We start from the raw sequence: 27,812 nt of genomic DNA, 5'->3' as shown, positions 1-27,812 counted from the left end.
GGGACCCGGGGGCCTTCAACCTCATGAGGAAGGTGTTGTCTACCCAGACAACCACATCAGCAGGTACAGCTTCTCCTCCCCACAAAGGACCGTTATCCTCCTCTGCACCCACGGCCACGTCCAAGCGTCGGGCACCGGTGTCTCAGCCACCCCTGGAGGGTGCCCCTTCTTCCTCGGAGGCTTCTTCGGATGCTCCCCACGAAGAAGTCCCTAGGAAAAGACTGTGTAAGAGGAGACACTTGGATTCTCCACAAGAATCCTTGACATCTGATACTGACTTAGATGAGTCAGAAGGGTCCCCTAAGTCACCTTCAGAGGATGTCTCTTTTTCTGACATCTTGGAGATCCTAAAACAGAGAGGTGACTGGCAAGCCCTTCCCCCTTCTGAGGATGAGTCAGTTTTGCTGAAGGCATTTCGTGCCCGTCCTTCCTCCTCCTGGGTCACTCCGCCCTTTGATGAGCTAATGGAATTAATTGCTAGAAGGGCGTGGGAGACTCCTGACACGGTGGAACCAGTCCCTAGGAAGCCAAATAAGTACATCACGGCACCACAGGACAAAGCTTACCTCACCAAAGGAGTTCCAGTAGACGCCATGGTGGTGGCAGCGGCCACGAAAAAGGAGATGTCGGAGTCTTCCTCATCTGTCCATCCGCCTAACAAAGATTCTAGGACCATGGACAGATACGGGAAGCGCATTTTCAGTTCAGCGGCTTTCTATGCTCCCTGAACTATTTGACTCATTTTACACGTTTGCAGAGGGATCTAGTCAAAGAGTTGGGAGATACCCTCCAGGGTACTACAGATGCCGCTGTCTCAGAGAAAGTTACAGCGCATCTCAACACCCTTACGTCCATTGTAAACTCGTCCATGAGGCTGATATCTTATGCAGCCGAAGGATCGAGTAGGGCAGCGGCTTCAGCGATTGCTCTTCGTAGGCAATCCTGGATGCGCTTATGTTAGTTTGCGGAAGCCTTCAAGTCTTCCTTTACTAACGCCCCATTTGACGGAGCCACACTTTTTGGCCCTAAAGTAAAGGAGACCCTTACCCGGTGTGAACAGGAGGGAAAGACTCTGTCTGCTGTCGGAGTCCGTTTTTCCACCCCTTCCAGACCGTACCCCAAAGGGCAACGTGGTGGGAAAATGTGGTTTCGAAAACCCCAAGGATCTTTCCCAAACACACAGGGTGATGCCCCCTCTAGAGGCAGAGGGGGGGGGCAGAGGTGGAAGACGCCGCCCTGGCGGCAGAGGGGGTCCGCAAAACCAAGGTGACAGGGATAATCTCCCTGGCAAACCTTTCCAGCACTCCTGAGAGGAGGCCCGACTGTCCTGCTCTGGAGGCAGTCGGGGGTCGCTTAGCTTTATACCCTCAGGCCTGGCAAAACATAACTACAGACAAGTGGGTAAAAAGCGTGGTTACCAGAGGTTACAACATTCCCTTTCTATCTCAGCCCATCCCAAAGAAAAGACTCCCAGATGTACCGCCCCATCTGCGAGAGCCAGCAGCTTTAGAAATTTCAAAGCTGCTAGAAAAAAGAGTCATCCAACCAGTCCCAGCGGACCAAAGAGGATTCGGGACTTACTCAAGGTTCTTTTTAGTTCCAAAGAAAACAGGGGACTGGAGGCCCATTCTGGACCTAAGCTACCTCAATACCTTCGTCAGGAAAGAAAAGTTCCGAATGGTCACGCTTCAATCGATCCTTCCATTCTTACAGAAGGACGACTGGATGTGCCCCATAGATCTAGAGGATGCATACTACCACATAAAGATGGCCAGGGCATCCAGAGATCATCTGCGCTTCCGGCTGGGGGCCAGTCGCTTTCAATTTCGAGCCCTGCCCTTTGGTCTGTCCTCAGCCCCCAGGGTCTTCACCAAATGTATGGCAGTGGTAGCGTCTCACTTGAGACGCCAGGGATTCCAGGTGTTTCCGTATCTGGACGACTGGCTCCTTTCTGCCACCACCCGGTGTCAACTACTACAGGCCAGAGACTTTGTTCTTCAACTGTGTGTTCACCTAGGGATTTCCGTAAACTTCGGAAAATCCTTACTTCAGCCATCTCAAAATATCTTGTTCATAGGAGCAGAGTTAGACACACGTCAGTTGATTCTGAGGCTTCCCCCAGAAAGGATATTATCACTTCAGACTCATATTCGTCTTCTACTCTTGTCAAGGAAATCTCCTGCAAAACTAGTACTAAAGGTGTTGGGCCTCATGTCAGCCTCCCTGATTGCAATTCCCCTGGGAAGGCTGCACATGAGAGTCCTACAATGGCTGCTGTTTGCACAATGGTCGTTTCAACAACTACCTCTAACACACGAGATTCTTATAACAAAGACATGCAAAGCAGATCTAAACTGGTGGCTTCAAACGTTCAACCTTTCCCAAGGGAGACCGTTTGTGCTACCCACACCCACAGTTACAGTGACCACGGACGCTTCCCTGATAGGGTGGGGGGGCATCTTTCAGGAACAGACAGTCCAAGGCGAATGGACCAATTTGGAGTACAATCTGCACATCAATGTTCTAGAGTTGAGGGCAGTGTTTCTAGCGTTGCAACACTTTGCTCCCCTTCTTCCTCTAGGGACTATTGCAGTTCAGACGGACAACATGTCGGTAGTCTGGTACATAAACAAGCAAGGGGGAACCAAGTCCTATCAGCTATGCAGAGAGGCCATGAGAATTTGGCAATGGGCGGAGTCCACGGGTCGCTTTCTAATAGCAACGCACATCCCGGGGTCATCCAACGTCATAGCCGACAGGCTCAGCAGAGCAATTCTGTTACCGCACGAGTGGTCCCTAAAACAGTCAATGGCGAAAAGGATTTTCCGCACGTGGGGCCAGCCTTCCTGCGATCTGTTTGCGTCTCCAATGAACGCCAAATGCAGGAGCTATTTTGCCTTATTACCCCCTCCAGGGGAAGTCCCCAGGGACGCACTGGTTCACGATTGGCCCCGGGACTCCTGTACGCATTTCCCCCATTTCCTCTGATATCAAAGTTTCTCCAGAAAGCCAAGAACCTACACAGGACGATAATCCTCATTGCCCCATTCTGGCCTCGTCAAATTTGGTTTCCCTTCCTGAAGATACACTGCATTCGGGGACCCTGGATTCTGGACCCAGAGCCAGACCTATTGACTCATTCGTCAGGGATTCCCCATCCCGCGCTTCTGTCCCTCCATCTAGCAGCTTGGCTGCTCCAATTCCCAACTTAGCCAGGTCTGATATGTTGTCACCAGCAGTCCAGGATATTTTGGTGGCTTCGCATAAAGCTTCCACTACTAAGACATATGCTAGCAAATGGAAGCGTTTTGTATTCTGGGCCAATACACACCATGTGGATCCATTTATAGCTCCTTTGAATAAGATCTTAGAGTTCTTAACAGACTTATTCCATCAGGGTGCTTCTCCTGCTACACTAAGAGTTCAATTGGCTGCCATTTCGAATTTCCATGTGGAAGAAGGTGGTGCTCCGGTTATGGCTCACAGACTTTGTAAAGCCTTTTTAAAAGGAGTTTTTCATATTAGACCACCGGTCAGATCTCCTACGTCACCTTGGAGTCTAAACTTGTTACTATCTAAATTAATGTTGCCCCCTTTTGAACCTGCCTCTTCTTGCCCACTAAAGTTGTTATCCTGGAAAACTCTCTTTCTGGTAGCCATTACTTCCGCTAGGCGAGTATCTGAACTTCAGGCTCTCTCCATCAAACACCCGTATTTGATCTTTCACTCTGACAGAGTTTCTCTTCGAACCAATTCATCTTTCCTCCCTAAAGTGTGTTCTATTAACAATATTAATCAGTCCATTGAATTACCCACTTTCTTCAAAAACCACTCCAACAAAATGGAGTATATGTTACACAAATTAGATGTTCACAGACAGCTAAGATTTTATTTGGATAGAACAAAGGATCACAGAAAATCAGATCAACTCTTTGTGGCCTTTGCTGATAGCAGGAAAGGACTTGCAGTTACCAAAAGAACTCTTTCTAAATGGTTAACGGATTGTATAATTTATGTCTACGATTTTTCAAATCAAACCCTGTTACACAAACCCAAAGGACATTCCACAAGGTCAGTGTCTACATCTTTGGCTCATGCAGCCCGCCTACCACTGGACGCTATTTGTGCAGCTGCTACTTGGTCTAAACCACATACCTTCATTTCTCATTATAAGGTAGACAAGGTTTCTAGGGACAGGGCAACCTTTGGTTCCACTGTGCTCAAGAACGTCCTCCCGTGAGTTCCTCAGGATCAAGGAGCTAGGGACGCTACCCATGTGTAAGAACAAACGGCGAGATTGAACACTATCACATATAGAAGTTATGTCCTTACCATAACGTTCCATGTGGAGTGTTCATCTCGCCTTTGTTCTTACAGTCCCACCCTCCCACCTTTAGGAAGAACGTTCTATTTGGTGCCTGGTCTGGAGTATTCTCCTTCTGCTGTTGCAGTATTAGTGTTACTATCATACCCTTGGTATGTTTGTATATATGTACTTATGTATATAGTTGGCATGTGTGCGTGCTTTATGTCTGGTTTGCTTGCAAACTAGATCTGAGGTAAAGGCAGAGGGGGATTGTGGGTATTAGATGTCCTCGAGCTTCTTCTCTATGCAGAGCTTGCAGTCGGCCGGCACGGAGCCGAGGATCGGCTCCGAACCCATGTGTAAGAACAAAGGCGAGATGAACACTCCACATGGAACGTTATGGTAAGGACATAACTTCTATTTAATGTAATTTGGAATAAACTGTTAGTTACTATGCCAGGGGGTCATACTAGAGCCATACAGCGGTATAACTATATGCGGGTAAGTGACACACAAACTTCAGTCTTTCTAATATTGTTTGTCATGTCAAAATCCTGTCAGGAAGGGAAGAATTGTCATATGGTATGAGACAGTTTGTGTAGAAAAATGTAAAGGAATTAGTGTAATAAGTACAGGAAATACCACAGGGAATACACAAACCTGTAGACAGAAGTCAGTCAGGTAATGGCAGCCTGTTGAGAAAAATAAAAGAAGCAGAAGTGGGTCATGATCATTAAAGATGAGAGACGGAGTTTGATTGTAGCATCTTCAGCCAGTTCTCTGCATCTGTACAATCTTAATCTCTTAAGTTTTAAGTCAGATTCTAATTACTTGTTCCTTAGTTGGTAAAATAGTTGTACAAATGCTTATATTGTTGTTTTAATGGTATGTAAAGGTTTTAGCATGTTTATATCACAGACAGGCAACTGCTCTGACTGCTTCAAATGGTAAAAAATATTAGTCTGTGAAGTAGAGGGGATAAAGCCCTGACTGAGCCTAGATGACCCATATTCAACTAGAAGGGCAGGCACTGGAAGACTCTGGCATAGTAGTGTGTGAGTGGGATAGTGGTTCCTATCTGACCATCGGCTACCAAAAGATAGATCATTATACATCAGTGGCCATGGATTTTGGAGGATGTGGGCTGGGTGATCCCAAGCTGGCAAAGGCAGACATTGTAGATGTGTGGGAGGATGCACATACAGTGGAAGATACAATTGATGTCCCTTTGGTGATGGTACTTATGTAAGACACAAGAAGACTGTCAGGACCATAACAAAAAAATCTCCATTGCTGGGATACCACTGATTTCCCAAAACACAGCTGGCTGGATTACCTGAACAATCATTTCTTTCCCTCACTGTGAAATTCCCAGGATGGGGGAATTAATTGGCTAAATGAACACCAGAATCTTGATGGCTGACATGCATGAAGGGGAAAATACAGATAAAAAAAAATCACTATAATGGGGGAAGGTTACCAACTTTGTGCAGGTCTTGGGTGTAGACTATGTGACCTCTCAGTTTCTATTTGCAAATGTTATCTTGGAACAGTTCAAAGAGACTGCTTTAAAGAAACAGCCCCATGCTGTTTCCATCATTGTCTTCTGCAAAGACTGAACATTCCCAGACAGGAGTACTAAGATTTAGTTTCTGTTTTGTTTAATTTCTGCAGAAGTGTCATTTGACGTTCCAACTCTTTGCTATGCCTGCAAGGTCTAATCCTTTCGAATCTTCACATTTTTGTTGCTTTTGCTTAGTGTAGTGCCTTTATTTCTTTGTGCTCACATGGAGTAAGGGTTTTAAACTCCAAGATCCCTTCTGTTATATCTGCATTGCCAGGCTTTGTCAGCAGTATCTCCGTTATGGAGGATGTAGTAAACAGCAGCTGGAGAATCTGAGAGTTACGGCTTTGTTCAGCTCTTTCTTCGATGATTTGCTGAATGTTTTCTTTATACTCATGTTTTTTATTCTGGTTTTGTTAACTGAAATATTTTGCTGACAGGAGGTAGTTGGAATAGAAGTCAGAATTTTTATTTTTCTGATTTAGTCAAAGGTATCACTTCTCACCCTATAGCTCCTCACATCCGCTCTCCAGCATCACCATAAGTTGCCACTGAATTTAACTGGGCTACTCAAGAAAATAAAATGGAGTTTGCACATAAACAGCACTGCAATCACAGAGATAGTCAAATTATTATGAGAGGGTAGAAAGTAAATGTAGTGTAAAGCAGATAGGAAAATGGTTCACCAATTTTGTCTCAAATCCATGAAGATTTAGCCTGATACCCAATGTTCACAAAGCTGAAATGTTACAATGGTGCATAGATTATTGGTGATGTCTTTCTCCTCTACATTTCTGTTTGATTTTAATGACCCATAAAAGCACATTACACTAACCAGTACACAGCTGTTATACTTTTATGTCCATAATCCTGTTTAATCATGTAATACGCTTCAGTTCAAAGTTTTACTATTGCATTTTCTTTTTCAGATCTTGATCGTAGTTATGTATATAGAGTTACATATATCCCTGCATTGTGCATCAGCCTCGCCGTCCTCCTGCTTGTGGTTATTTTTATACCAGAATGGAAATGCCGACACAGAGGAGATGGAGCTCCTGGGAAGTATCATTCGTTTGGGAATGATCCTACAGTGACATCCTGATATTCTAATCAATGCTGTCATTCACACTTTGATCTGCTTGATGTTTTCTGTTTAAGATGTCCTAGAATTAAATAATATAATATCACTTGTATACATGTAAGTCAATCAGCCTTCTCTTTCAGATTACATATAAAGAATACTGTGCTTGTCTTCCTTGTTCTACTGTACTACATGCTGACAGTTCATGTTATAACAGGGCATTGTGTGTATTCAATGACTGCATGTGATGTGAACCGTGTACATCATGCTGACAGTTCATATTATAACAGGGCATTGCGTATTCAATGACTGCATGTGATGTGAACCGTGTACATCATGCTGACAGTTCATGTTATAACAGGGCATTGCGTATTCAATGACTGCATGTGATGTGAACCGTGTACATCATGCTGACAGTTCATGTTATAACAGGGCATTGTGTATTCAGTGACTGCATGTGATGTGAACCGTGTACATCATGCTGACAGTTCATGTTATAACAGGGCATTGTGTATTCAATGACTGCATGTGATGTGAACCGTGTACATCATGCTGACAGTTCATGTTATAACAGGGCATTGCGTATTCAATGACTGCATGTGATGTGAACCGTGTACATCATGCTGACAGTTCATGTTATAACAGGGCATTGCGTATTCAATGACTGCATGTGATGTGAACCGCGTACATCATGCTGACAGTTCATGTTATAACAGGGCATTGTGTATTCAATGACTGCATGTGATGTGAACCGTGTAATGCTGTCTGTTTATGGAATATGATGTTTGTCGCATAATTACTGCCAGAATCGATCAGCATTAACTACATGTAATGCAGTGAGACATGCCCACATTTCAGGCCTGTGAAGTGGTTGACAGTTTGACACATAGGAAGTGTAGCTACTGAAACAGTAAATTAAGATGTACACAAACTGCTGTATTTCACAATGCATGTTATACAGGACTGACTTGGCATGTAGTTTTAGATGTTAAACAGATTCAGCAGCACATTTTATGATGAGTCCTATAGTTAACTTGAGTTATCCCTTATACTGCTGTTGGTGTTGGTTTGGCTAACAGCTTGGGGGACTAAAGAACATCACTAGGAAACAGTACGGCTGCCATTATAGGTCATCTTCTGAAACCTCTCTTAAACTTGGTAGTTTCAAATTTGAAAACTACTACTCCTTGAATGAAATGACACGGCAGACAAATTTTTACTGGGCCACAGTGGGTATTAATATTCTTTATACTTCAATCCAACATAGAGGTAATGTACAGATGGTGTTAGAATTACTGGGAGAGGATCCAAGGTCTAATCGCATCTTGCAAATTAATACACTTTTGTTTGACATGACTTCCAGTTTACAGCTCAAAGCAACAAGCATGGGGGTACATTGTGCCCTCTCTCCTGAGGACATCTTTATAGATGGTGTAAAGAGGAACTTTGCCTGATGGCTCTGTTTTCATGTGAGAGTATTTTTTCAGTCATTATGAATGACTTGGTATTTTGTAAGTGCTCTTAAGGAGAAATACATTCTTTGAAGAATTTAACTATAACAAATATATTCTAAGGTTTACAGTTGAAATTAACATACTGTTGCCTATTTAGAGCTGAAGTCCTGTCAGTATATTGTACAGGAAGTAGAGTTTAAGATACAGTATATTACATTCCATCAGTCATCGCAATTTAATTAGATGTCTTGTTAGCCATATCGAGCACGAGTTAATGTCAGTCAGCAATGAACAAGCTAAATTGCTTTTAAGAGAAATATTTCTGGTAGGATATATACTTCATATGTCAATATGGTTTTGTAGTTTTGATTTCAGTATGAATAAATTGCAAAAACAGAGTATATAGCCCTGAATGAGACAAAATAATCTTTCTCAATACACACACACACAAAACAGTGATTTTTTTATGACCACTTACTGTGATATGAGGAAATGTGCTGCAGCAGTGTTCTGTTAATAAAACTGTGACTCTTCCATCTGAGAAATACTTCCACAAAGAATGTTTTCCCTACAAGTGGGGGTACATTTGGGTGATATGCTGACCTCAAGTGTATTTCCCTCTTGATGTTGGTAACAAAGGGCACATTTGCTTCTGCCAAATGTAAAGCCTGTCCCTGTGTGAAAACTGTGTTTTAATGTAAGTTTTACTAAATTATGTAACAGTCAGTGTTTGGAATATATAATTGTAGTTTTATCATTCGCTGCTGCACCAAAAACTGTATATAAAGCACATGGCAAAAAGTCAAATCCAAGACTCTTGAACATATGTAAGGTGTTAGAAGGGGGACTCGGTGTAATCCTGTTGTGTACTTGTACGATTGTGGGAAGGTACATGCAGGTACCATTGGATCTGTTAAGTATAAACTTTCTGTTCAATTCATCTTTATCCGGAGGAGGAGATGGTGAGATTTTGTTGAGTTTAGAAATGCAAAGTATAAAATCCTATTAAGTTTAAGTCCAGATGTTGGGTGATGTATTTTATCACAATATTTGATGTTTATTTTATAGATGTATTTCTCCAGAGTATATTTATGCTAAAGACTTCACTTTTTATATTGCCTTTAAGATGTAATTATGTTAATTAAGTTGTTAAATTGCAAGTATTAGCTCTGGAACAGATGTGCCTCTATAGCATTCTTCTATCAAGCAGTAGCTAAATGATTCGTTTTGTGTCACTTTCCTTTTAAATTGTAAGATGGGTTTTATTTTTTTGGAGTGCCCTCTAAAGGCAAATGCCATGGTAGCTGAAACATTTATTAATAAAATAATTAAATCATAAATTTTCCTTGAGTACTACATGACACCATTTGTTTTTACCTATTGATATTTGATTGGTTATGCAGTCAGGGCTGTGCATTTGAAGATGTTAAACAGATTCTTTAACACACTCCACAGTGGGTGTTTTACTTAATGTCAGTCCTTTGCTGTCACACAAGGCATCTGTCCCATCTGCTGTTTAGTACCAGTCTGCTAGCAGCGTAGGGCACTGAAGGACATCATGGTGAAAATAGTACTAAAATGTCTGCATTATTTACGACAGAAAGTGTAGAATGAAGTTTTCAATATAATAGATTATAGCAATGGACAAGAGGTTTCACTTATACAGAGATTAATGGCTGGTAGTTTGGGATGGACAGACTTCCCATCGTCTACCATGTACCTGGAAGCATGTATGCATGTACATCACCCTGCCATCACTGCATCTATCTGTTATCAAAGTGAACTGACAGAGCTTCGAGAAAAATCCCAACTTTCATGTTGTGAATGTCATTCAAGAGTATTTCTCACCACAGCCATTGCCTTCTCCTTGGTAGATAAGTTTGTACAAATATCCTCACTTCAAAAGGTTTAGCAGTAGTGTCCGACTCTTGTAGTAATAGTCGATTTCAGGTGACTGGAAACTAGGGTTGACAAGGGCAGTAGATGTTCTAAGTGCAGGTTGTCTAGCAAATTGTATTTAAATGCAATGTTTGCTAACTCAGATGTAGCAGTTCATGCAGACATTGTTACTATGTAAATGTATTCCTTTATTTTCCTTCTAACTTGTATTTCCAAACCCATGTTTCCATAATAATGCCCGTGTGTTGACCAAGTAGGCCTACTAAGCACATGGCCCAGGAGCTATGCCTGGTTAAGTGACTTGCTCAAGGTCACACAGTAAGCAAATGGGAGCTGAGGAAAGCAAACATTGTACCAGAGGAATTTGTGGTTTTATGCAACTCAATAAGTCGCTAAATGACATGCAGTCGAGTTTTACATTTCTTATCCTTCAGAAAATGCACTCTGGCGCAAATCCTATTATTCTGGAAATGTTCTAAGTTCAAAAGAGCAATATTTAAAGTCTGTCCCAATTTTTGGGACTTTGCCCCCCCCCCCCCATTATTTTAGGATTTGTCAAGATTTCTTGCACTAAGAGATTGAGAGGTATGCTGGTAGAAGATAGTGGGAATGGAAATCGGCCCAGTCTTACCAACTGTCTCTTCTTCAGTAGTGCAGCAAAAACAACCTTATGTCTAACTCTTCTGCACAACTTTAGTAGTCATTGGTGTTACTTTGCAGAATATTTGAACAATGCTGTGACAGACTTAATCTGCTTCAATCACTGACAAGTTAGTCTGGGTTTTTTTTTTTTGTTTGTTTGTTTACAGCGTTGCTGTTTACAACTGTGAAAGTCCTTACTGCCTTCTTACTCTTCTATATACGTCACTAATCTACCAGCAAACATTACAAAAAAACTTGATGTCTACCACAACAAGATTGCTAAGTTTACATCTAGTCTACCCATCTGCACCTAAATCCAGCAATAGTGCTGGAGGGTACCTTTCCTCCACCTGTGTTGCCAAGCAATGGAGCCACATCGGCATGTGCTGGAGAGTACCTTTCCTCTACCTGTGTCGCCAAGCAATGGAGCCACATCACCATGTGCCAGAGAGTACCTTTCCTCCACCTGTGTCACCAAGTAATGGAGCCACATCCCAATGTGCTGGAGAGTACCTTTCCTCCACCTGTGTCACCAAGTAATGGAGCCACATCCCAATGTGCTGGAGAGTACCTTTCCTCCACCTGTGTTGCCAAGCAATGGAGCCACATCGGCATGTGCTGGAGAGAGTACCTTTCCTCCACCTATGTCACCAAGCAATGGAGCCACATCACTATGTGCTGGAGAGTACCTTTCCTCTACCTGTGTCGCCAAGCAATGGAGCCACATCACCATGTGCCAGAGAGTACCTTTCCTCCACCTGTGTCGCCAGTCAATGGAGCCACATGACAAAATGTCAAGCACCCTAACTTCAAACACAAATTAAAACCGTACCTTACCTAAGTGTGGTAGTACTAATGCTCTCACCCAAATTAACCATCCTTTTTGTCTCACATTTTCCAGGCTACCCAACACTTTATTACTTTAACTACTAAATCTCTTTACCTACCCTCTCACTCTAACACACCTTATCCAGATGCTGTTTTACTATTTTCCTCACTTCAGTTACTAACTTCTACTCTTCCGCATCCTTCTATACTCTCGCTGTTTCCTCTTCACCACTATATAGTACTGTGTAGTGATCAAAACTTGCTCAAACTATATTATTGTCTTTCATAATCTGTTACGTACTGACAAAAGGTAACATGCAAATTCTCATTATAAAATCATACTTAAACTGAATGTACCTTATTTTATGCCAAAAATTGCCTTCATTTATATTGCTTCATAAACAGTTGCATGTTTTACTTGCTTATCTTGCATATTGTAATTTCCTGTACACCTGTGTACTTGTATATGTAGTATACAGTGATTTTTTTCTTGTATATTATGTTTACTCTTCCCTTTGGAGTATTTTCCAGTTTCTGCTGAAAATGGAACTTGTTCCCCAGTAGGACTTTCCCTGTAGACAAAGGCAATAAATAATTCATTAATGTTGAATTTTGTTTTCTTATGTCAGAAATGCAGCTCTCTATGTTTTAAACTAACCTGACTAAATATTAAGTGCAGAATTAGAGGGTGAATCATTATTACATCTCTGTATGGCCTACTGACAGACTAATTTATCTCAACCTCTACCACTCTCTCCCCCTAGCCTTCCGCCAGGAAATGCCATCAAATATAATTCCAACTATCACCAGGAAACAGGTCCTCAATGCTCTCTCCAAGGACCAGAACACTGCATTGATGGGCCCTGATGAAGCAGCATGAAACGTGAACTATTAGGTCTTCTAGAATCATTATTTAACTATATCTTCCAAACAGGATCCATCCGTCATGAATGAAGAGGGGCGCAGTAGTCACCGCTCTGTTCAAAGTGGGCCATCTAGTACCCTTGAAACTGCAAGCTCATAAGTCTTGCTATTCTCCTAAACAAATCCATGGAAAGAGTTATCATGGGAATGCTCAGTAATAACACAGGAAACCGCAAGACTCTGGTACCAACCCAGGTAGGTTTCATCAAGGGCAGATCATGCCTACTCAACCTACTGAACTTCTTTGAGAAGGTCACCAAAGCAACAAATGATGGGGAAAACATTCACACTGCCTAACTTGACCCGACCAAAGAATTTGACACAGTACCCCACTCGGACATTGTTGACAAACTTAATGGGTTAGCTTTAAACCCTTATGTCACCCATTGGATAGCCGGTTAGTTCATAGATAGGTCCCAGTAAGTTAGAATCGAGGAGACCACCACTACAAGTAGGCCAGTCACCAATGGAGTCCATCCGGGATTGGTCATGGTACTGCTCCTTTTAAGCATGTATTTTGCTAATGGAAATCCCATCTTCCAAGGGTCTGTGTCTGACCCCATTTACAGGTGATTGCAAATTAGGTGTAGTCATAGAATCCCCCACTAATATGAATGTTATGAAGGAAGGGCTGGCACAGACTAATTTGTCAGAGCCATGGGCTAAAACTAAATGCCAAGAAATACATAATAGCATCCTTTGGGAAGGCATCCACTCCTGGTTTCTAGCAGATTGAAAACACATCCCTAAGAGTCAACCTGGTAGTCGGGCTTGGCGACACATGTAGGCAGTAGTTTAGCCTTTGGCCACCATGTGCCTGTGGTAAAGAGGAAATCGGCCTATGTGGTGTAACTTGTAAACAAAGATATGACATCTAATTCCAAAGAAGTCATTGTTCCAGTGTACTTGGCACTCATCTCACATATAAGTCCATTTCTCACACTGCTATGTACCTAACCAGGCACGTCCAGCATTTGGAACATTTTATTTTAGTGTGTATTTATTTATTTGACATTTAATTTCCAAGAATGGCCAACTGGGTAGAAACCCATTTTCAGGGAGGGCTTAGGAGAAAAGCCACAAAGTATTACAAAACATTTTAAGAACAATAATTTTATGATTTTCAAAAATAAAGCAGAAACATCTGCAGTTAAAATAACTATACCAAATTAGACATAATATGAAAACATAAGAGCAGTAACAAGTTTTACGATAACGATTTAATGTTTAGAGAAATTTTAGCCAGTTTTTAGAGAAATTAAAGGTAAGTTAGTATAGTGCAAACAGGAATTGCAATTTGAAGTGAAAGGAACACATACAGACATTCCTCACTAAAAGAATACAGGGTATAAATAATGTGTCTGATTTAGGCCACCTCCAAGCTTTGTTTCTGTATTTGCCTACAGGCTGTTGTGGGGAGATGTATGCCTAGCATAAAAGGTGTCATTGGACCAGACTCTGATGGACCTTCTGCATATCCGGAAAACAAGTAAAACCAGAATTACCCATTCTCAAGACTTAAATCTTGCCTGTGTTATAAACAGGGTTTGCTGGAATGATAGGTGTATATTGCAGATATTGCCCCTTCTCTGGAACAAGCTCCTGATCCATGTGTAGCAAAGTTCCTCCGTAAACCAAGTGCAACCTGGGTAACTAAAAGGGAAACTGGAAATTCACCCTGGTGTAGTACCTGTCTCTAATGAACCCTGGCAGCCTGTAAATGGTTCAAATGCCAGGCCTCTGCTTGTACATGTTTCATTTGTCAAACTCCTGCTTATACTTATCAAGGGCACCAGAACTTATCAGAGATTTAGGATGCATGCATGACTATGCTTAAAAATGGTCCTAGTGGTCATTAGTCTAATACACAGCTATGAACATAATAAAAGTGAAAAACTCTTGAGCACAAACTAAATTTTACAGTAGTATAAGGTCTACAGTCACAACAAACTCAGTAAATATTAGATCTGATGTTGTTAATCTTTGTTCATTCCTTACTATGGGTTATCGGTTCCGGCCTCGGAACAGAGCTGGCCTTATACCAAGCTCGCATCAGCCAAAAAACTCGAGTCAAGATCCTACCCACAGTGCTCTTCTCCCTGTTACCTCAGATCTCATTTGCCGCGTTGCTGTACAGCCGTGTTAAGCCTTCTTTCTCAGCTAAGTGTTCAATTTTTTGAAGTTTTTCTATAGGTGTATAGAAAGTTTTCAATTCTTCACTATCTCCATCTTCTTACCCTATCACAACTTTGAGACTCTCTCCCTGTATTATATTCTGTCCTTTTTCTTACCTTTGAGGTAATGTTCCATTACCATCGTTGGTAATTATTTTTCTCCCTTTCTCACTTTTCTGGGTACTTTCACAACGTTTTAGTAGTATCGTAGCTTTTCCCTTGATATCACATTGTCGGAAACGAAAAGTAGTGTTGGTTTCAAGCAATGTACAGAATGTGGCCGTAAGTTACCACTTTCTGACTGTCATAATTTGTGTGTTTATTGTCTGAATGTTTCCCACCTGTCAGTGGACCCCCCCCCCCCCCATGTGGGATTTGTAGAAATTTCTCGACTAGGACTCTGAAAGGAAGAACAAACTTATTCTAAAATTGCTCTTTAAATCTCCTTTCTGTGAGGCTATCTCTAGGTCAGAGGGCTCACCCCCTCCGTCTAAACCCCATAAGAAGCCTCCTTAAATATCCTTTCTGCGAGGCTATCTCTGGGTCAGAGGGCTCACTCCCTCCATCTAAACCCCCATAAGAAGAATTGTTAGTCTTCCTCCTCAAGGTTACTCACTCAGTCTCCCTCTGAAGATCACAAGGAGTCGACTCAGAAAAAGGTGAAAACTTTGGGCCTGGGGCTGCCATCAGTGATCCTTTCGGCCCCAGCCTCGGCACCATCTCAGTTTGTTCTCACTCCAGCTATTTCTTCTTCATCACCACTGGCACTGGAGTTCCCAGTGCAGACACTTATGGCTCTCACAGTATCGTCGCAGCCTTTTTCGGCACAACTAACGGTGCAGACTCTTTTGACACCGTCTCTACAGGTACAGTCTCCTTCAGCACCATTGGTGCTGACTCCTTCAGCTCCGTCCTTGTTGATGCAGTCAACTTCCGGGATACTGCCCTCTATGGTGCAGACGCCTTTGGCACTGACCTGCTCGGTGCAGTCAATTTTGGCACCGTCGTTTCCAGTGGAGACACCTTTTTCAGCACCATATTCATCGGGCAGACACCTTCTTCGATGGCACTGTTTTCATCAGTGCAGACATTTGCCACACCGTCCTTCACAGTGCAGACACCCTTGATGCCTATGGCACCACCTATGTTGGCGCATATATCCTCGGCACTATTCTCCTCAATGCAAACACCCACTGCTTCGGGCTCTACATTACACAAACTCGCCAGAACTAAATACTCTCCCTCCATAGATCCTTTTGTGAGAAGTCAGTGCAGCCCCTTTTTAGACAGGCCAGAATCTCCATCACGTCTCTCCATGAGGTCGACCAGGAGCCTCTCAGAGCCGGATGTGTTGAGGCTTTGCCGATCAATTGCTGTGGCCAGGGGACTCTCTAATCTGTCTAAAGCTGCACTCCCTCTTGCAGGTGACCGTATTTCTCCACAGACTCTATCTTACACTCCTTTGACTTTCGGGGAAGCATCAAAGCCCCTTCCTCCGACAACAGCTTCCCTTCTTTCAACAACAGTGGACATCACTTTTCGAACCCGAGTCGTCCTTGTGGCCCTCTGTGCATTGGGCAGCGGGCCCTTCTCAGTCTAGCGGCTGTGACGTGGGGGCAGGCATACTTGGTTCAATGCCAATATTTTCTATGGCACCCTCCAAGAATCCTCCTCCTCTCATGCTCCACAGCCCTCTTGAGACTCCTGGTCTGGGGGTCGGTTCATCTGAGCGGGGTGTGACCCCGGTCCCGAGGTTGTCGTGCTCTGTTCCGGGCTCCCATCCCTCTTTGGGCGGTCCGGCCTTCCAGGCCATGGAGAGGGCACTTGCGTCTGCTGGCAAAACATCCATGATGGAGTCATTGCCCCCCCTCTGTACCACAGTTGTCGCAAGCCACAGCTACTGGACTCCAGGCACAAGGGCCTCAGGCTTCTCCCATACCCTCCTTGCAGTCTTCCCCAGAGCTCCCCACTGAGGAAGTCCCTTGCAAGGCTCCATGCAAGAGGAAGCACAATGACTCCACTGAGGAGTCTCTAACTGAAGATACAGACTTTGACAGGGAAGGGTCCCCACGATCACTTTCTGATGAGGTGTCTTTTGGTCACATCTTTGTCGCCTCTCTGTCTCAGGATGTCGAAGTCCTCCAATCCTTCCTCAGAGGAATCCGTATCCCTGCAGGCCATTCATACCCGGCCCCCTACCTCCTGGATTACTCCACCGACTGATGATTTGTCTTATTGTCCAGCGTGCATGGAAGGCTCCTGACACTTTTGAAGCTATACCTCGGAGGCCTGACAAAATTTTATCTCCCCCTGCTGAACAATCTCATTGGTCCAAAGGTCTTCCAGTAGATGCCACGGTAGTGGCAACTGCAGCCAAAAAAGACTTGACGGAAGAGAGCCAGACTGTCCATCCACCCAACAAGGAGTCACGGGTGATACAGACTTTGGAAGCGTGTTTGCTTCATCGACCTTCGCTGTAAGGTCCTTAAACTACTTGGAACACTTTACGAGGCTCCAGAAGGATCTTATCAACCAACTCACTGAAACCTTGGTATTTCATGTTTCTGATGAGGTGTGCGACAAGGTAGCCTCTCAGCGACCCTGGAATCTATATCCAATTCTTCCATGCGCCTCATTTCACATGCAACAGAGTGGCTGGAGCATCAGGCGCAGGCATAGTCATGAGACGTCATGCCTGGATGCGCCTTTGTGACTTTGCAGACTCCTTTAAGGCTTCCTTTATGAATACCCCCATTGAGGTCGCTACATCCTTTGGCCCAAAAGTTAAGTATACACTGGCAAGGTGTGAACAAGATGGTGAGACCCTGTCTGTTGGTGTCTGACACTCCACCCCTCAACGATTCTACTCCAGATGTCAGAGGAGCAGGAAGATGTGGCACAGAAATTCACAGGGCTCTTTCTTTGATGCAAGTGCCAAGTTCTCCCCTAAGGGCAGAGTGGGAAACTCTAATGGAAGATGCCATCTTCTGGGCAGGGTAGGTCCGTAAAACTGGGGTTCCAGAGATCCTTTCTCTGGGCAACCCTACCAGAGTTCCTGAAGCATTGCCCAACTGCTCACCTCTGGAAGCGGTTGAGGGTTGTTTTTCCTTGTACCCTACTGCCTGGCTAATCATAACCACCAATTCCTGGGTACAACAGATAACATCCAGAGGTTACCGCATTCCCTTCCATCTCTGTCCCACTTCACCCAAAAATTTACCCAATGTCCCACCCAGTCAAGGGGAAGCAGCAGCACACGAAATCCAAAAGCTGCTACAAAAACGAGTCATCCAAACGGTCCCCCCAGACCAGATAGGATCTGGTTTTTACTCGAGATTTTTTTTAATGCCAAAAAAGACAGGGGAATTGGAGACCAATTCTGTATTTCATACTTAATCATGAACAAGAACCAATGAACTGTATAAAAAATAGCCCAGTAGCACAAACACAAGAGCAGACAACTGACCGTAAATTCCACTGTTTATTGAACGAAAGAATGGTAAGCGCTTTCAGCTGTGTTACTCCAGCCTTCATCAGACAAAGTTGAAATGCTGGTTGTGCTAATTTTATAATGCTACCAATACAACAATTATCCAATAAGTCAATTCATTATTTAAATACTAATTAAATCAAGTACTGATGTTGTGTATGTAAAACCACATAAATACTTCCTTTTTACATAAAAAATATATATGGAAAATATAAAAATGTATATATGTATATATTTGTGATATCAATATACAACAAACTGATATAATAATTTTAATTTAATTTATTTTCCTACCCTTACGTAATGTGAATATGAATATAATAATATCCAAAAGATGAGTAGATAGATAATATATATGCATTTAAAAACATATTGTAAATATTTGTTTTAAAATATATATAATACAAGCAAACATTTTAAAATTCATTTTAATAAAAATATTAAATAAAAAATAAAAAATACCATTGTGAATGTGTAATGAATGATATATGATTTTGCTATGAACAACACTGAAAATATGTATACTATATATTAAAAATGTTGTTTGACCACATATGGGGAAAATGTGCCTATGTTTACCTTTTGAGAGCTCTTAATTTTAAAATACTGGTGATAGAAATAGAATCATTTATGCCTGGGAATACTGTGGCATTAAGAAATACTTGCCACCAGTATTCCTTTGACTCTAATTTGATCTTCCAAGGACCTAATCAGGGTGAGGAAATGACTTGCTCCGATACTAGGAACTTGAAATTATGTGTTGAGTATTGCATTATGTGTCTATATAGTGCATTGTTTTCTGAACACCTACTGATGTCATAAAGATGCTCATAAATACGCTGCTGTAACTTCCGTTCAGTCTTACCTATGTAATAGGCTGAACATTGTGTACATAAAGCTGCGTACACTACCCCAGAGGTATTGCAGTTATATTTTCCTTTTACTTGTACACTGACATACCTACACATATTACATTTCCTCATAGAGCCTATATGATTTCTCTGTGAATTTGAAACAGTATTACACCAATCCTTTAAATTACTGTCTCTTTTATATATAATAGAAGGATGTGCCCCCAATAGGTTTACCAATGGTACATCCCCTTTTATGATAAACCAATTTTTTATAATTAGCTCCTTTATAAGCTCTGAATCCTGTGTATAGGTAGTGATAAAAGATGTATTAGCCTTATTAAATTTTACCTTATTAGAATTGCCCATATAGCAATGCGTGTCACCACCAGAAATGTTATTACCCATTGTTTCTGGCAACTGTTCAAAAGTGTGTTCCTCTGTGGAGTGTGAAGATGTAAAATCAGCTTCTTCTAATAGTGGTCTATAAAAACCACTTTTCCTCTTGGTAACCACTTCATGCAAAATAGTTTGAACAAAATGCTCTGGATATTCCCTATTTTTAAACATATTGACTATATAATGACATTCATTAATGAACTCGTCATATTCAGAGACCATGCGTGCTGCCCGCACTAACTGTCCCTTCAATACAGCCTTTTTTACATGCTGGGGGTGATGACTATGAAAATGCTAAAATTTATTAGAATATGTTTTTTTACGATGTATATTAGCTTTTAATTTGTTTTTCACCCAATCTTTTTGCAGGAGTACATCCAGATATGCTATGCTATTACTGTCCAATTCATGTGTGAAAACCAAGAAATCAGTAGTAGAATTTATATATTTTATAAATTGTTCAACTAACTCTTTGGGTCCTTTCCAGAGAAAAAATAAATCATCCAAAAATTGACTATATAACCGTATGTGTTGCATAAATTCAGATGGAAACAAAAATCTATGCTCCCACACTGCCATGATGACATTTGCATATAGAGTACCTACGGGGGAGCCCATTGCCACCCCCTTAATTTGTAATGGTGTCCATCATGGTAAATAAAATTATTCGATAAAACAAGTTCCAAAAGATCAACAAGTGCATTGAGTTCATCCTGAGGTATACATGAAATTTCAAAAAAGAAATCAGTGAACCAACCAATGCCCAATTATTGTGGTATGCAAGTGAATAGATCCTTAACATCCACTGTGATGAATACCACTTCATCTATTTTATCAATAGATAAATTGTTGACCTTAGTAAGAAAATCCCATGAATCACGACAAATATATTGTAAACTTTTTATCTTTTCTTTTAACTTCATATCTATGTATTTTGCTATATAATAAGTTTTGGAGCCAGTGCCATCCACTATAGGTCGCATAGGTGGATGCTGCATGTTCTTATGTAGCTTGGGTACTCCAAACATTACAGGAATCTTGGGATTTTTTACTTGCATGTAATAGTATGCTTCATTTGTAATCTGCCCCTGCCATAACATATCCTCAAGTGTATAATCAATTCTAGAATGTGAAATATTTATCTCATTAATAGAAACTTCAGAATATGCTTCATCGTACAAAATATTCAATAATTTTTGATTATAATCATGTACATTCATAATCACAAGTCCACCCCCTTTATCAGGTTGCATGATGCGCAGATCACTAGTGGCTTTTAGTTCACATAAAATGTCTTGTTGTATCCTTGAAAAGTTGTTGAAATGATTACATTGTCGCTTCTTTTGCTGCAACAGGTGCCTGAAGTCAAGCTCACATATTTCTTCGAACAGTTTTATTCTAGGATGCAGTGGTGGATTTTTTACACTGGGAATATACATGGAACTGATTTCCATCCCAGGCGCTTCCTGGTGTAAAACTGCTAAATTCAATTTTCTCGTGAACAACGTGAGTTCAGTTAATAAGTCAGTAATTTTAGCCCTTTTTGCTGGTACATATGTTAGGCCACTGCTGAAAATATCAGCATGTTCAATAGTTAACAAGACTTGACTATAATTATGAATATGATAATCACCAGTAGTACTCGTAATAAGCTCATAAGTATTGTCTTCATACAATGAATTGTCGTTGAAACTTACATCATTTAACTGTAGTTGTTCCGAGAGTTCATCCTCTGCCGCCTCCATACTTTTCCCATTGTTGTTCCTCAAGTTGTACTCCCCCTTGTTTCAGAGCCGCTCCGAGCGATGAAGATCATTGTTTTCTAAAGGGAATTGCTGCACATTATTTTCCTGTTGATTTTGTACTTGCACACCATTTCTATTATCAGGCGGAAAAACCTCTGTTTTGTTATCACGTTCCTGTCCTCGTGATGGTTTTGGGTAGGCTCGACCTTTGGAATAGTCCATATTGTCTCTTTCTAATTTTTGGGTCTTCCTTTCCACCACCACTGTACTGTATTTATCAATTTGTGTGAAAATCTCATGGTATTGATTTTCACATGCAGTAAATGCTATTTGATTTTGCCATCCAATTCTTCTATTTTTATATTCAACTCATCCATCATAATTGAATTGTGCTTAATGAGTACCTGGAGAAAATCACACCCCTGTCGGTCGAACAGTTGCACTAAGTCCTTGTGCAAGGCACTGTTTTCCTTCAGACCTGTAGGATATTTCCAGTATCTGAGCCCTTTAGGCACTTGGTGCCTTTTTATACATTCATTAAAGTAAACATTTTCATGAACCAGTTTCCGATACCTCCATATCAGATCATGAAATTCATCCAGCATAGTGGAAAAACTTTGAACATTGGTATTCCTAGCCGTATTATTTTGCTGCACCTAATTTAACCATTGGTGCAGCTGAAAAGAGTCATTGTTGGAACCGTCTCTTGTATTGCTGCCGGATTTATGATGGTGTATCTGACCCGGCGGAGTACTGTCCATACTACCAATACTATCAAACCTGTTGTTACCATGGTCCGGCAATCTTGCGGTACCATTATTGCCAGAAAGTTGATGTATTAGCTGAGTTAAACTTGTAACAGAGTGTTGCAAGTTTTCAAATTCTGCCCTGGTGACCACAGTTGCCGCGTCTTGCGTGCTGCCAGAAGACATACTTAATCATGAACAAGAACCAACAAACTGTATAAAAAATAGCCCAGTAGCACAAACACAAGAGCGGACAACTGACCGTAAATTCCACTGTTTATTGAACGAAAGAATGGTAAGCGCTTTCGGCTGTTACTCCAGCCTTCATCAGACAAAGTTGAAATGCTGGTTGTGCTAATTTTATAATGCTACCAATACAACAATTATCCAATAAGTCAATTCATTATTTAAATACTAATTAAATCAAGTACTGATGTTGTGTATGTAAAACCACATAAATACTTCCTTTTTACATAAAAAATATATATATGGAAAATATAAAAATGTATATATGTATATATTTGTGATATCAATATATAACATAAACTGATATAATTTTAATTTAATTTATTTTCCTACCCTTACGTAATGTGAATATGAATATAATAATATCCAAAAGATGAGTAGATAGATAATATATATGCATTTAAAAACATATTGTAATTATTTGTTTTAAAATATATATAATACAAGCATACATTTTAAAATTAATTTTAATAAAAATATTAAATAAAAAATAAAAAATACCATCGTGAATGTGTAATGAATGATATATGATTTTGCTATGAACAACATTGAAAATATGTATACTATATATTAAAATTGTTGTTTGACCACATATGGGAAGATGTGCCTATGTTTACCTTTTGAGAGCTCTTAATTTTAAAATACTGGTGATAGAAATAGAATCATTTATGCCTGGGAATACTGTGGCATTAAGAAATACTTGCCACCAGTATTCCTTTGACTCTAATTTGATCTTCCAAGGACCTAATCTGGGTGAGGAAATGACTTGCTCCGATACTAGGAACTTGAAATTATGTGTTGAGTATTGCATTATGTGTCTATATAGTGCATTGTTTTCTGAACACCTACTGATGTCATAAAGATGCTCATAAATACGCTGCTTTAACTTCCGTTCAGTCTTACCTATGTAATAGGCTGAACATTGTGTACATAAAGCTGCGTACACTACCCCAGAGGTATTGCAGTTATATTTTCCTTTTACTTGTACACTGACATTGTTTATGCATACTTGCTCGGTTTCCATAATGTATGAGCAATACCTACACATATTACATTTCCTCATAGAGCCTATATGATTTCTCTGTGAATTTGAAACAGTATTACACCAATCCTTTAAATTACTGTCTCTTTTATATATAATAGAAGGATGTGCCCCCAATAGGTTTACCAATGGTACATCCCCTTTTATGAAAAAACAATTTTTTATAATTAGCTCCTTTATAAGCTCTGAATCCTGTGTATAGGTAGTGATAAAAGATGTATTAGCGTTATTAAATTTTACCTTATTAGAATTGCCCATATAGCAATGCGTGTCACCACCAGAAATGTTATTACCCATTGTTTCTGGCAACTGTTCAAAAGTGTGTTCCTCTGTGGCAAAGATGTAAAATAAGCTTCTTCCAATAGTGGTCTATAAAAACCACTTTTCCTCTTGGTAACCACTTCATGCAATATAGTTTGAACAAAATGCTCTGGATATTCCCTATTTCTATATAGTTGATTTTTGGATGATTTATTTTTTCTCTGGAAAGGACCCAAAGAGTTAGTGGAACAATTTATAAAATATATAAATTCTACTACTGATTTCTTGGTTTTCACACATGAATTGGACAGTAATAGCATAGCTTATCTGGATGTACTCCTGCAAAAAGATTGGGTGAAAAACAAATTAAAAGCTAATATACATCATAAAAAACATATTCTAATAAATTTTTGCATTTTCATAGTCATCACCCCCAGCATGTAAAAAAGGCTGTATTGAAGGGACAGTTAGTGTGAGCAGCACGCATGGTCTCTGAATATGACGAGTTCATTAATGAATGTCATTATATAGTCAATATGTTTAAAAATAGGGAATATCCAGAGCATTTTGTTCAAACTATATTGCATGAAGTGGTTACCAAGAGGAAAAGTGGTTTTTATAGACCACTATTGGAAGAAGCTGATTTTACATCTTCACACTCCACAGAGAAACACACTTTTGAACAGTTGCCAGAAACAATGGGTAATAACAACATTTCTGGTGTTGATGTACAGTGCAAGATGATTTTAGTTGCCCCATACTGGCCTCGTCAAGTCTGGCTGCCATTTCTTCGGAAATACGCACTGGACGGTCCATGGTTCCTGGACCAGGTTCCAGATCTCTTGATTCACCAGTCGGGACAGCTGCATCAGTCCCTTCACTCGTTGAGGTTAACAGCTTGGCTCCTCCACTTCCGACCATAGTCAGGAACCAAATTTTGTACTCGGAAGTCATACATATCTTGTCCTCGGCCCACAAGAATTCGACTAAAAACATGTATAACAGCAAATGGAGGAGATTCGCTATTTGGGCCCAACTCCGGGGATTAGATCCCATCACTGCCCAGGTGTCTGAAGTTTTGAAATTTTTAGCTTCCTTATTCAATCAAGGTTCTTCGGTCTCTACCATTAATGTTCAATTAGCAGCTACTTCTAATTTTCATGAAAGTATAGACCCACCTTTGATGGGCAATAAGTTGTGTAAAGCCTTCATGAGAGGTGCTGGGCTGCTTCGACCTCCGATTTCTCATCCCGCTCCACCATGGGATCTTAATTTCGTATTAGGTGCTTTGACCTCTTCCCCCTTTGAACCGGCTGCAACTTGTGACTTGAAATTTCTTTCTTGGAAGACTGTCTTTTTGGTGGCAATTACATCAGCCAGAAGAGTTTCGGAACTTGATTAGAGAACTTAGCATAGCTTGATTAGAGAACTTAGCATAGCTCCTCGTGGTCCCCTGCAGAGTTCCTAAGCCAGCAGAGAGCAGAAAAAGCAACTTTCTTGATTATAAGTATTTTTAAACATTTTATTTTGCATTTTTCGATCTTTTGAGCTTTTTGACTACTGTTTGTGCCTATATTACTGTTTTATTACCTGATTTTCCTGTTTTTCTGTGCTTAAATTGTTGATTGCACTTGTTGGCTAAAGTTTTGCTTAAAAGTAACAAACAGGCTAATACACTCAAGTGTACCAGCTTTTGATAGCAATTTAGTCGAATACCAAAGCATTTACTGTATTTTTTCTGTCTGTTTGCAAAAAACCAAAAAAACCCCAAAAAAATACTTCTTTCCTTAACTTTCCTAGCTAGTTGTTCCAGTGATCAGATTTTGCTGATCCCTGGGCTTTGTATTTGGTTCCTGTGTTCCTCCATTTTCTGTGTGGCCAGAGGTAGTTTCTTTACTCACCAGTGGGAGTGGGGAGTACTGAGCTGCTTGTTTGTCCTCAAGGGAGTGGTTAGAGACAGCAACTAGTAATTCGTTGGCCATTTTGGGTCATTTCCTGTTTTTTCCAGCCCCCTGCTATAAAGCGCGCGTTAGAGCGCTTTTGCGCGATTTAGCGTGGAGTTGCCACTGTTGCACACGAGCAGCGGCGGTTTAACAAGGTTAAACTATTCGGGCTACCTAAATTCCACTCTTCAAATTTTCAATTAAATCTGCCTTCCTCGAACTGTACTGCCGATCTAACCAGCGTATCCTATAACTAAAAACTTCATCTCTACTTGATTCCCAAGTAGACTATTCTCTATCTGTAAAGCGTAGCACTTGCTCCTACAGTACTTGCACCTAGTTAAAGCACTATTATTATAGATAGTACCCCACCAGCCTAGAACCCACATCCCCCGGAGTCTTTTGTAAGTTTTTTATCTATTACTTCTAGCATGTCGAGGGATCAGTTGCTAGTGTCTTCTCCTGCTCAATTGGTGAACCTGGGAATATTGAGGCAATGTTACAATTGCCTCATGTACACAGACAATCCTCTCCTTCTCCCACAAAACACAAATACATGTGAGAGATGCAACTATACGGCCAAACTGGAGGCTGAGCTCTCTCAACATAGGACTGGCAAGACCAGACAGGAGGAGAAGGTAACCACACACACTACATACCCAGTCACACATAGTACCATCACAACTTCAAATCATACACATAATCACACAAAGACATACTCGGAGGCTCTGACCAAAAATCTACCAAAACAGCAGAGGCCTCCAAAGCAGACACCCAAACAACTACCACCTCAGGACCCAACACATGCATCACATAGACCACACAGTCAGTGTGTCAAACAGTCACAGCCCTTAAGGCCAAACACAATGCCAGACACACTCGTCATTGGTGACTCCATAGTCAGGCACACTGACGTCCCGCTCACCAGACTGAGTAAGGAGAAGGTCACAGTAAGCTGCCTGTCGGGCACTAGAATCCACCACATAACGCAAGCACTCGGGTCTCTCAACAGCAAGTACAAGTACGACTCAGTCATTGTCCATGCTGGTGTCAACGACCTGAGACGTACCTCCTTGGACTACATGAAAAGAGACATTGAGGAGCTCTCTGATTATGTAGCCCAGGCAGGTATGACCCTGACCTTGAGCAGTATCCTACCTTCACCTAGAATGATGCCACAATACAGTGATAAGATGATCAGTTTTAATAATTGGCTTAAATTTTGGTGTCATTCAAAGGGGATCCAATGTCTGTCTGCCTGGGATGACATGCTGGACAAGCCACGCTGCTTCGCAAGGGACGGCTTGCACCTGTCACCCCTGGGCTTCCGGATATTGGCAAAGGCTCTTGCCACCCCCATAGTGCCTTTTTTAGGCAAAGCTCAAATTCTAAACCTACCACCCTAGAACACAAAAAAGAAAAACTAAGGGTAATGCTGCTCAATGCCAGAAGTCTCAATCTCAAGATGCACGCACTCGAGGCCCTTCTCAGTATGGAGAACATTGATGTCTGTGCTGTGACAGAAACCTGGTTCAAGGCTCCTGAGAGCACCCCAGCACTATCAGGTTTCACCTCATATCATGCCCGCCCCAAAATCCAGACAACACCAAGAAAGGAGGGGGGGTGTCCATATTCATAAAGGACACACACACCTCAAGGTTGGTGGCAACGCACGATGCATCGGAGACCATCCAGGTGCAATTAACCATAGGCAAGACTGCTCTGCAATTTGTAGCATGTTACAGGCCACCCTCTCAAACTCAGGAACCTCACATGGCCTTCCTGAAAACACTGGAGGATAAATGTATCTCCAAATACCATCATACTAGGTGATTTCAACTACCCTAATATAGACTGGGAACACTATTCAAACCCAAACACTCTAGCCCAAAGGTTCCTGGAGTTCATAAACTCAAATGCCATGGAACAACTAGTCACCATCCCCACAAGAGGAGAAAACATACTTGATCTCATCATCACGAACATGGGATCACAATGTTCAACACCGGAAGTATACCCTCACTGGTGAGATCAGATCATAAACTAATCTCGCTGGTGGTCCTCATCCCGCCCCCACCTGAAACAAAAACAGCCACAGGTGAAAACTTCTCAAAAGCCGACTTCACACTTCTAAAAACTAGTGTGGTCTCCTTTAAGGCCCCTGAGCCAGTGGTAAACATTACTCAAACCGCTGAATCACTTACAAATGCCTTCTAC

The 27,812-nt window shown here is 41.4% G+C and overlaps 1 protein-coding gene across 1 annotated transcript in view; it reads left to right on the top strand.

Moving 5' to 3' along the window:
• The window catches only part of LOC122808805 (deleted in malignant brain tumors 1 protein-like), a 568,450-nt gene extending 558,705 nt beyond the window's left edge, over nt 1–9,745 (top strand). Inside the window, exon 11 of the mRNA XM_044079867.1 lies at nt 6,800–9,745. Within this exon, the coding sequence (XP_043935802.1) occupies nt 6,800–6,972 (173 nt within the window). The 3' untranslated portion in view covers nt 6,973–9,745. The remainder of the gene's footprint in view (nt 1–6,799) is intronic.
• Nucleotides 9,746–27,812: the final 18,067 nt, after the last annotated feature.

Source organism: Protopterus annectens, chromosome 1.part1 (genome assembly GCF_019279795.1).
Source record: "Protopterus annectens isolate FY-2018-M chromosome 1.part1, PAN1.0, whole genome shotgun sequence".
Classification (NCBI taxonomy): Eukaryota; Metazoa; Chordata; order Ceratodontiformes; family Protopteridae; genus Protopterus; species Protopterus annectens.
The sequence above is the reverse complement of the archived record's forward strand: the minus strand, read 5'-3'. Positions and strand labels throughout refer to the sequence as shown.